The sequence below is a fragment of the Theropithecus gelada genome, chromosome X (genome assembly GCF_003255815.1).
Source record: "Theropithecus gelada isolate Dixy chromosome X, Tgel_1.0, whole genome shotgun sequence".
NCBI classification, from domain to species: Eukaryota; Metazoa; Chordata; class Mammalia; order Primates; family Cercopithecidae; genus Theropithecus; species Theropithecus gelada.
The window spans coordinates 40242676-40254723 of NC_037689.1; the positions used below are offsets into that span (position 1 = coordinate 40242676).

General features: G+C 38.2%; 1 protein-coding gene across 2 annotated transcripts in view; it reads left to right on the top strand.

The window, feature by feature from the left end:
• CDKL5 (cyclin dependent kinase like 5) overlaps nt 1-12048 on the top strand; it is a 226900-nt gene that overhangs the window by 69598 nt on the left and 145254 nt on the right. For both annotated transcript variants that reach the window (XM_025373446.1, XM_025373447.1), the window contains exon 2: nt 11294-11516. In XM_025373446.1, coding sequence (XP_025229231.1) covers nt 11453-11516 — 64 coding nt within the window. In that variant the 5' untranslated portion in view covers nt 11294-11452. The remainder of the gene's footprint in view (nt 1-11293; nt 11517-12048) is intronic.

A 12048-nucleotide genomic window follows, 5' to 3' on the forward strand; every position in this document is an offset into this window, starting at 1 on the left:
GGATGGATTGATAAATCAAATTACTCTCCACTATTGGGAGAATAAAGCAAAATGAAGATCCCATTAATTATGGGTCAGATGGTCCCATCTAGAAAGAAAACTAAGTAGGAGTGCTTTATCTCCTTGCTTGTATTCAGCATGGAGAAGTCTTTACAAGAGGGTAATTAATTAGGGTGTTTTTCACAAGGCTGTGCCTTCCATAGAAATGGTTTTCTTCTATATGTGGATCTTGAGTTTTAAGATGCTTTCAAACCATTTGAACTCTCTTATTATAACAGAAGTTTAGTCATGCACCAAATGTATTCCTATGCAATTTTCAGTGACAAAATGGTTCTCTCATTTGGATGTGTAAAAACAATGCCAGGAACAAAAACAAAACTCATGATTCAACTGATTTTGTACTCTCTTTGGGAAGAAGAAAAGACCCGTTGAGATGAAGATTATAATTTCAGTAACAAAGAAAACATTCAAGGCCCAGGCAACTCTTAAATTCAATACTAATAATCTATGAAATAAATTATAAGCCTATGTTTCTGTCAGTTCTTTAGGTACCTGCTTGTTTGCTAATACAGAAACATTGCTTAATTTTACATGTATTTCTTAGTGTGAGTCAAATCCACTCTAAAATGCATTTGGTTATTTGTTTACACAGTTAGTGGCTGGTAATAAAAAACTCAAACAATTTCTGAGAGAGTTAGAATCTTCATGTTGGTAGGTACCTTAGAGGGCATCTAGTTTAGTACAGGATTCCTTTCTACCAGGGACAAACTGTTTACAGAGGCCCTTTCCTGCCACTTGCGAGGTTCCTCCTGCAGGCCTTCTCTGTTCCTTGAACTTATCAAACTCTCTAAGATTCTTTGTACTACCTTGAACACTCTTCTCATAGTCCTGGTGGCTTGATTTCTTACGTAGGACAGATTTCTCTGAAATACTGCCTTCTCAGACAAGCCTTCCCCAGATCTCCTACCTAAAGGACCTCTCCCCTTCCCAACTGCCATAACTCTATCATAAGACTGTTTTATTTCCTTATAATACTTGTCAGTGTCTGAAATTATCCTATTTATTGTCTATCTCCTTTAGCTCCATGAGAGCAGGAGCATGGTCCGTGTGTTCACTACTATATCCTGAAGTATCTACAATAGTGGCTGTCCCATTGTAGGCATCTGACAAGTATGACAAAAATGAGAATGATTGAATAACCATTGATGATTGATCATTTTGTTAATGTTAAAACCAAACTCTATAAAATATTTTAAAGAGGGTTTATTCTGAGCTAGTATGAGTGACCATGGTCTGGGGAACAGTCTCAAGAGCCCTGACAAAGTATGCCCTAGGCGATCAGATTGCAGTCTGCTTTTATATGTTTTAGGGAGAGAAGAATTGTAGGTAAAATCATCAGTCAGTACTTGGAGGATGATATGCATTGGTTCAGCCAAGGTAGTGGGGGATCATAGGTGGTTTAAAGGATTTTCTGATTGGCAGTTGGTTGAAAGAGTTAAGCTTTTTCTAAAGACTTGAAGTCAGAAGAAAGAAATGCTAGAGTTAAGATAAGGGTGTTGTGGAGGCCAAGGTTCTTGTTATGTAGATAAAGCCTCATAGGTAGCAGCCTTCGGGGAGAATAGATGGTAAATGTCTCTTTTCAGACCTTAAAGGTGTCAGGCTCTCAGTTAATCTCTCCTCGGTTGGGGGTAAGGCCCAGAAAGGAAAGGCCTGGCTGCATTAATGGAGATTTGTTGGCCCTGTGACAGTTATTTTAAAATATGTCAAATAAATACATTTTGGGGTAAAATATTTTGATTGCCTTCAGGGTCTGCTATTTGTTGTGTGATGCTATACCACAGCCAGATTGAAAAGTAAGCCACATTATACTTTATACTAGGTTAATCATCTCTGATGAGGCTTTATGGTTTGTAGGGCATGAATTAACCCCTGCTTTGCCTGACTTTAGGTGTTGTTTATAATTTGGTATCTTACTGCCAGAGTCTGGTTTGCCAGTCTTATGATTGCCATCCAGAAAGAGGGAGTATAACGAGGTATGTCTGATCTCTCTCCCTGGCTGGGAATTCAGCTTTTCAGGTTTCTCTGGGGTGCTCTTGGCCAAGAAAGAGTTTGTTCAGTCAGTTGGGGGGGATTAGGATTTTTTTTTTTTTTTTTTTTTGAGATGAAGTCTTGCTCTGTTTCCCAGGCTGGAGTGCAGTGGCGCGATCTTGGCTTACTGTAAGCTCTGTCTCCTGGGTTCAAGCAATTTTCCTGCCTCAGCCTCCAGAGTAGCTGGGATTGCAGATACACGCCACCATCCCTGGCTAATTTAGGATTTTATTTTTGGTTTACATGTGTCCAATCACTACTGAGCTGAAATTTGTCTCCTTTTTGCTTCTATCACTGATCTTAGTTCTGTCCCCTGGAATAAATCACTGGCTCTATTCCATTTTTTCCAAAGTCTTCAGACATTTGGATGTCAGTCATCTCTCACTGAGGCCAAACTCACCTGGTTTCCTTACCAGTTCCTCATCTGGCATGGTTTTAGGTGAGTGGTCACTATCCAGGTTATCAGTTATTGGGAATTTTTGGTTTTGTTGTGATACGCAGCACTAAACATAATGCGTTATGTTGTGTCTTGAACTTCCGAGAGAGAGAACAGTTAAACTTTCTTGTTTAATGTGATATTGCAATGCTTTGTCTTTGATAAAAATTATTTTTTAATACCATATAAATGACGAAGGAACTATTTATATATGAAATCATTATCAGAAATATTCTCTTAAAAGTTTGTTTTATAATGGAATATAACAACATAGAAATACAGTAAACATAAGTATATACTCTAATGAACAATTATAAGTGAATGCCTATTTAACCATCACTCAAGACATAGAAATAGTGCCCCAGGAAGCCCTCCTGTGTTGTGTTGTATTGTGTCTTGTCGTCTTGTCTTGTCTTTCCCTTTCTCTTTCCCTTTCCCTTCCTTCCTTCCTTCCTTTCTTTCCTTCCTTTCCTTTCTTTCTCTGTCACCCAGTCTGTGCACAGTGCACAGTGCACAATCACGGCTCACGGCAGCTGTGATCACCTAGGCTCAGGGAATCCTCCCACCTCAGCCTCCCAAGTAGCTGGGACTAGAGGCGGTTGCCACCACGCCCAGCTAATTAAACAAACAAAAAAAAGTTTTTGTAGAGACAGGGTCTCATTATGTTGCCCAGGCTGGTCTCAAACTTCTGGGCTCAAGTGATCCTTCTGCCTCAGCTTTCCAAAGTGCCGGGCTGCTACATGTCTTTTCTCAATCTCAGTCCCTCCTTACAGGTAATTAATATCCTGATTTTTTACAATAAACACTTACCTGATCACTTTTTTACACAGTTACCACTTACATATACATACTTAATATACTTTATAGTTCAGCTTTGTCTGTTTTTAAACTGTATATAAAAGGAACAATGCTGTTGTATCAGTTTTCTGTTGCATAACAACTTACCACATGCTTAGCCACGTTAAGACACCATATATTAGCTCACAGTTCTGTAAGTTCCCGGCCCGATCTTTTTATTACTTGTGTTTTCTGTTTCATGAATTTTTCTCTTACTCATTTCTTTCTTTACATTTTCATTGGGCTCATTTTGTGGTTCTTTTGTTTAGCCTCTTGAGTTTTATGCTTAGTTCATACATTTCCAGTTTTTAGTATTTTCTGATGTATGCATATAAGATTCTCAATTTCCTCCTTAAGCATTGTTTTCTTTCCATGGATTTGTATTTTTGTTAAGTGTATTATGGTTTCTTCTTTGATTGATTTACGGATTACTTTGGGAATGTATTTATTTCCAAACATAAGAATTATTTTCTAACTATTTCTTTTGTGATTGATCAACTTTAGTTGTGGAAAGAGACCATCCTTTTACTTCAATCCTTGTAATTTATTTTATTTATTTATTTATTTTTGAGATGGAGTTTTGCTCTGTTGCTCAGGCTGGAGTGCAGTGGTGCCATGTGGCTCACTGCAACCTCTCCCTACCGGGATCAAGTGATTCTTGTGCCTCAGCCTCCCGAGTAGCTGGGACTACAGGCACGTGGTCATCACACCCGGCTAAGTGTTGTATTTTTAGTAGAAACAGGGTTTCACTATGTTAACCAGGCTTGTCTCGAACTCCTGGCCTAAAGTAATCTGCCTGCCTCAGCCTCCCAAAATACTGGGATTACGGGCGTGAGCCACCATGCCTGGCCCTCGTAACTTATTTTGAATTGCTTTATGGCCTAGCATATGATCAGTTTTTGTGAATGTTGTATGTGTGCTTGGAGAGGGAAAAAAGATATTTTACAGTTCTTTGCTATAGTTTATATGTCGTTTGGTCAAGTTTTAAAACCATGTTCAATGTCTTCTATATCCTAATATTTTTCTCTTTCATTTAGTTCTCTTTTTTTGTTATGCTCTCTATCTAGCATTCCAATTTATTTTTATAGTTTGATCTTTCACCTTTTGGACCTTTCAGTTCTGTCACAATGTTCAATCTTTGGTTTTTATTGCATCAACCCTACTGTTGTTTTGTAGGCTATTGCTGATCATTTATAGGCTATCCCTGACCCAAAGTCCTTTGGGGGTCACTTTCTTTTTCAGTTGTTTCTATTGGTTCTTGTTCGTGGTATCTTACCTTGTGTATTTGGCCATCTTTGATTATGTACTGCACTTTGTAAATGAGAAATTATCTGTAGCAGTATTGTGAGGCCTGATTGATGCCATCTTTCCTCAGAGCGTTGCTTAGATCACCCAGATGACATCAACCTACAGTTCAAGTTTGTCCAAGGGCTGATTTATTTCTGTTTTTTCTTATCCTGGGAGTATATCCTGGGGTTTTGGCTTCGAGTGGTGATTTATCAAACTTTCTCCTTATTTATAAAAATTTTATTTTAAATGATTATGGATACATAATAGTTGTATATATTTATGGGACACATGTTATATTTTGATACAAGCATACAACGTGTAATGATCAAGGTAATTGGGGTATCCATCATTTCAAGCATTTATCATTTCTTTGTGTTAGGGACCTCCCAATTCCACTCTTTTAGTTTAAATATTTTGAAATATACAGTAAGTTATTGCTAACAAACTTTCTCATTTTGAGACACCCTTGACTTTGTGTTCCTAATCTGTAACGATTTCAAGAGCAAGCCTGTTTTTCTCTCACTTTCTGGATCTTCAAATACCAGAAAAGCTAAAATAGTTTTGGGTGGTTTGGATTCTGTCTCTGGATTCTATTCTTTTGCTTTGATTTTAGCCAGGTAATTCTTCACAAAAGTGTTTGGAGCTTTTAAGATGTTTCTAAAAAGTATTCCCTCTAGCATTTGTATTTGTCTGTAAAGGGACATTTCATCCGAGATACGTATTTTGCCATCACCAGAGCTAAAGTGTTTTAGTTTTTATGCCTTAAAAAAAAAAAAAAAAGTTAATCAGCTATATTCATATAAAATATATAAAATTGCAGCTAAATCCAATATGGCATAATTTTTTTCCTCAGTATGAATACTGGTATTTAAAAGACCATTCTTGACATCCAAGATATGTATCTACTCACATAATTTTTTTTTTTTTTTTTTTTTTTTGAGATCGAGTCTTGTTCTGTCGCCCAAGCTAGAGTGCAGTGACGTGATCTTGGCTCACTGCAACCATCACCTCCCAAGCTCAAGCAATTCTCGTGCCTTAGCCTCCTGTGGAGCTGAGACTACAGGCACCCACCACCACACCCGGCTACTTTTTTTGGTGTTTTTTCTAGAGATGGGGTTTCACCATGTTGGCCAGGTTGGTCTCCAACTCCTGAACTCAAGCAGTCTGCCTGCCTCAGCCTCCCAAAGTGCTAGGATTACAGGCGTGAGCCACTGTGCCCAGCCCTACTCACATTCTGATTCCCAGTTTTTTTTGGTTTTTGAGGTGGAGTTTTCACTCTTGTCACCCAGGCTGGAATATAATGGCAAGATCTCAGCTCACTGCAACTTCCACCTCCCGGGTTCAAGTGATTTTCCTGTCTCAGTCTCCCAAGTAGCTGACATTACAGGCGCCTGCCACCGCACCTGGCTAAGTTTTGTGTTTTTAGTAGAGACGGGGTTTCACCATGTTGGCCAGGCTGGTCTCGAACTCCTGACCTCGGGTTATTCACCCGCCTCAGCCTCCCAAAGTGCTGGGATTACAGGCGTGAGCCACTGCGCCTGGCCTGATTCCCAGTTTTTATTACTCAGTTTTGACTGCCGCAAAGAATAGTGAGACCAAATGTTCTTTTTTTTTTTTTTTTAATTTTAAATTTTTATTTTTTTTGAGACAGAGTCTTGCTGTGTCGCTCATGCTGGGGTGCAGTGGTAAGATCTCGGCTTACTGCAACCTCCACCTCCCGGGTTCAAGCAGTTCTCTTGTCTCAGCCTCCCAAGTAGCTGGCACTATAGGCGCACACCACCATACCCGGCTAATTTTTGTATTTTTAGTAGAGGTCGGGTTTCACCATATTGGTCAGGCTGGTCTCAAACTCCTGACCTCAGGTCGTCTACCTGCCTTGGCCTCCCAGAGTGCTGGGATTACAGGCATGAACCACCATGCCCAGCCACAAATGTTCTTTACAATACTTACATACAGAACTTTTTGGGTCTTCTCAGTGAGAATGATTAATTTTTATCTCAAGTTTCCTTTGAAATGAACCATACCATTATTGGCAGAGAGTAGAATATGTAAATATTTCCTGGGTGTTCTTTCAAACCAGCCATAGAAAATGAAAGAATGGTTCGTTTTCAGAAATGCTCTAAGCATCTTTTACCAGGAATGTGACTGATGTAGATCCTCATATAGCTGGCTCCTTGCCATTGCCATCTCAGCTCAAATGTTACCTTTTTAGAGAAGCCCTCTCTGTCTGAGTAATCATTCTTTTCCCCTCTTTCATAACAAAATACAAGATAATAGTCTCGTATTTTTTTTCCACCAGCAAAATGTAAAGTTCCACGAGGGTAAGGACCTTGCCTGTCTTGTTTACCACTGTGCTGTGTGTCTTATCCTGAAAACATGGGAGGCAGTCAGTAATTATTTGCTTAATGAATGAATAAATGTTTATTTCTTCTCAAATTGTGACATCTTTTTTTCTAAATGTCAGAGTAATCCTTAAAAATTTTTTGATTCCACTGAACTCAAGTTTTCTAAAATAAGTATAGCAAAAGGAGGTCAGTGTAGCTGGAGTGAAGCTAGTCAAGGGAGAGACTAGTAGGAGATGATATCAGAGGAGGGGACGTCAAGGCCTGTGGCTCATGTGGATTTTGGTTTTCACTCTTAATGATATGGGAGGCCATTAGAGGGTTTTGAATGAGAAGTGACATGGTCTGACTTATCTTCTTCAAGAGTTACTCTGACTTCTTTAAGGTCTGTAGGAATCTGTAGGGATACTGAAGTATGGTCTATTCTGGGCTCTCACATCTGTTCTATTGGCTAAGTTAGTCTGTGCCAGAACCATCCTTTCTTAATTTCCCTCACTCTATTATAATCCTCAACATATTCAGTAGGGCATCCTGCCAGATCCTACCCTCAAAGCCTAGTGCTCTTGTAACTTTTCTTATCTTTCTTACTCTTTTCTTTTTCTTATTCTTTGCTGCTCATACTTGTAGTAGGAGGGTGTTGCTTCTACTTGGAACTCTGCCCTTCCATGTATATTTTAAAATCAGCTCGTCTTAATTCTTTAGAAAACCTTGTTGGGATTGTGATTGGAATTGCATTGACTGTATAGATCAATATGGAAAGAATTGATACCTTTATAGTTTTGAATCTTCCTAGCTGTAAAATTTGGATAACTTGTTTAGGTGTTTTTTAATGTCTTTGAGTAAAGTTACATATATATTTGAAAAGTGGTTTTGAATATCTTTTGTTAAATCTTATGTGCTTTTAAAAATTATTGTAAGTGTGGTTTTTGTTTTTGTTTTTGTTTGAGACAAGGTCTGGCTCTATTGTGCAGGCTAGAGTGCAATGGCACAATCTTGGCTCACTGCAGCCTCCGCTTCCTAAGCTCAAACCATCCTCCCATCTCAGCCTCTGGAGTAGCTGGGACTAGAGGCATGCTCTGCCACGCGCAGCTAATTTTTGTATATTTTGTTGAGGCTGGATTTCGCCATGTTGCCCAGTCTGGTCTCGAACTCGTGAGCTCAAGCAATCTGTTTGCCTCGGCCTCCCAAAGTGCTGGGATTACAGGCGTGAGCCACTGTGCCCCACCCATAAATGTGATATTTAAAAATTGCTTTTTCTATTTCTTACAAATGATCTTTACAAATGCAACTGATATTTGTGTATTAAGCTTATGTTCAGCTACTTTGCCAAACACTAATAATTCCAATAATTTATGAATTCTTTTGAATTTTCTGTCTGTTTTCGTTTCTCTCTTTTCAATCATACATTTTATTCATTTATTGTTTCTTATTTTACTAAACCAGCTGTAACCCGTGAGGATGTTTTTGTTTTTGTTTTTGAGACAGGGTCTTGCGGTGTCACCCAGGGTGGAGTGCAGTGGTGCGATCATGGCTCACCGCAGCTTCGCCCTCCTGGGCTCAAGCAGTCCTCCCTCCTCACCCTCTGAGAGTAGCTGGGACTACAGGCGTGCACCACCACACCCGGCTAATTTTTGTTGTTTTTCTAGAGACAGGGTTTCACCACATTTTCTAGGCTGGTCTTGAATTCCTGAGTGTGAGTGATCCGTCCACCTCAGCCTCCCAAAGTGCTGGGATTATGGACATGAGCCACTGTGCCTGGCTAGGATGTTTAATACTAATGTTAATAAGTATTAATAGTAGAACTCCCTGTCATGTTTTTGTTTGTTTGTTAGAGACAGAGTCTCACACTGTTGCCCAGGCTGGTGTCTGGTGGTGCAATCAAGGCTCACTGCAGCCTCGACCTCCTGGGCTCAAGTGATCCTCCCATCTCAGCCTCCCACAACCATGCCCGCCAGTCTAGTTTTTTTTTGTTTTTGTTTGTTTGTTTTTTGTTTTTGTAGATACTGGGTCTCCCTGTGTTGCTCAGGCTGGGCTCAAGCGATCCTTCTGCCTTGGCTTCCTGAAGTGCTGGGATTATATGCGTGAACCACTGTGCCTGGCACATGTTCTTAAGTTTTAAAGGGACTGTGTCTACTATTTCACATTTAAGAATGATGTTTGTTGTAGATTTTTGTCAGATGCCCTTATCAGGATATGCACATTTTAAAATCACCTAATAATGTATATATTGCTTTTTAGAAAACTTGCACCAATTTACATTTCTACCATCAGTGTATGAAAGGGCACTTCTTGACAATGCTTATCCACATCGTGTGGGGTATTCTTGTTAAAAGTTTTAGATTTTATAGGCAGTAAGGAACTTCTTGTTTAGATTTATTTCTTGCTTTTAAAACAATATTTTGTCTTGGTACCACTGTTATTCTTCTTAGAGATAGGATAAGCTTTTTGAAACAAAGCTTATTTTGAAAATATTTCAGATTTAGAGAAAAATTGCAAAAATAGTGCAAAGAATTTCCTACTTTCTATACCCTTGACCTAGATTTTCCAAGTGTTAACATTTTATCATATTTGCTTTATCATTCTGTCTTTTTTTCTCTTTCCCCATACACACTTGTAATTTTTCTCAATGGTTTAAGTTGTAAACATGATGCCCCTTTAAAAACTTTAGTGCTGTTTCTTAAAAACAAGAGCACTGTTTTATGTAACCGAAGTACTAATATGAAAATTAGAAAACCACTGACAACAGTACTATAATCTGTGAACATTTGAATTGTATCAATTGTTCTTTATAGCAAAAAAAGAACAAAAGGTTTTTCTTGTTCAGGATGTAATCCAGGATCATGCATTGTATTTCATTGTCATATCTCTTAATCTTCTTTAATCTGGAATAGTTGCTTCTTGTTACTCAGTTGTTTCTTATCTTTTGTGACCTTGACATTTTAAAAGAATACAGGCCAGTTATTTAGTAAAATGTCCCTCAGTTTGGGCTTGTCTCTTGCTTCTTGTGGTTAGATTCAGGTTTTGCATTTCTGGCACGAATGCCACAGAGGTGGTGATGTGATGCATCCTATCAGGGGACATATAATGTTGGTTTGTCCCCTTATTGATGATGTTAACTTGATCACTTAATTAAGGTGGTATCTGGCAGGATTCTTCAGTATAAAATTACTATTTTTCTTCTTGTAATTAATACGTATCTTGTGGGGAGATACTTTGAGATTAGATAATATCCTGTTTTCCATCAAATTTTCAACCGCTAGTTTTAGCATATATTGATCATACTTGCTTGAAATAATTATTACCAGAGTGATTGCCAAATGGCGATTTTCTAATTTTATCACTACATTTATTATTTGGAATTATACTTCGCAAAAGAGCTTTCTCTTCTCCCTTATTTATTTATTTATGTCAGTAAGGACTTTTATATGGGTTATAATCTGTTACTGTGCTTATTTACTTTGTTGCTCAAATATTCCCGATTAGGCCAGTGGGAGTCACGTCAGTCTGACTCCTGTGTCCTTTTGAGGTACCCCTATCATTCTTTGAGCATTTCCTTACTTTCTGGCACCACAAAAATATACCCTAGGCTCCTATGGTACTTCTCCTACCCCACCCTTGGAATTAGCCTTTTCTTCAAGGAACTCTAGTTCCTTTTATTAGAGCCCCAGCTGTGTTCATAGCTATAGGGGTATCATTGCTTCTAGGCCTTCTCAGCAGACAGAGCTAGGAAATATATGTATGTGAGTGCACATTTACACAAACACCTTTATATCTGTCTGTACCCCTGTATATTAAAAACTGAGCTTATATTGTTAACACCAACTCCAAGCCTTCTCCCTTTTTATATTTGTTACTCCCTTTTATGAGAATTAAGAAACCAAGGTCAGTATATTCACCTATTTGCTCTATCTTAGAACACACACAAACAAGTTTCATGTCACTGTATAAAAGCAGGTATCTAAGTAGAGTATAGTATTTGTTTGTAATTCTTTTTGTTTTTAGCTTTAAGAGAGTAGATAGTGAAAATGCTGTTTTCAAAAGTTACCTATGGTTAATTCATTTGTCCTTGTCCCCTAAAGTGTGGTTATATTATTCATTTCGAATACAGAGAGGTTCATTTGTTTGTTTGTATTCGTTCCATTTTGGGTTCTTTGCTCCTATTACTGTTGGTTTCTTCTTCATTTTAAGTGTATAAAACATTAAAATGGATTGAAAAATAACTATACAAAAAGGTAAGATTGGTTATTAGAGTACTGCAAATATAAAATTTACAGCTTTTCATTGTGTTTGTTTTTTTCAGGGAATTGTTTAATACTTCATGATTGCAACAAGTATGTGAAAGTTCCCACCAGCCAGTGAGAATTTCTTCCTTCAGAAGGTTTTTGGTCTTACCGCGCAGCTTTCTGAGTTCTTTTGGTGCCATGTTTTGTGGCTTGCATCAAAAGAGGAGTTTGTCTTCATGAAGATTCCTAACATTGGTAATGTGATGAATAAATTTGAGATCCTTGGGGTTGTAGGTGAAGGTAAGTTGGAATTTTTGCATTCCTTGAGTTTTGAGCAATGAACAGTTAGTTACTCCTACCACCAAAAAGTTACTAATCGGATCCTGTTAATTTAACCTGTATCAATTCACATGTGTGTCTAAGAGTAAAATATTAAAAATAAAATTACTCTTAAACAATTTGGGTCTCTCCAATAAAAAATTAATAACATTTTAAAACCTTTTAAAGTTTAATAAATCAAATTTTTTTCCCCTTTTATTTTAAAAAGAGCCCCAGTGTTACAACAGTCTTGACTGCCTTCATTCTTTTTAGCAATCATGAATTCCTTAGTCTGCATTTTTTTCTTGGTTACATTTTATTTTTATATCAGCTAGGCTTATTTTGAATAACTTAAATTTCATTCATTCGTTCATTCATTCGAGACAGAGTCTCAACTGTTACCCAGGCTGGAGTGCAGTGGCACGATCTCGGCTCACTGTAGCCTCTGCCTCCTGGGTTCAAGCGATTCTTCTGCCTCAGCCTCCTGAGATTACAGGCGTGAGCCACTGTGCCC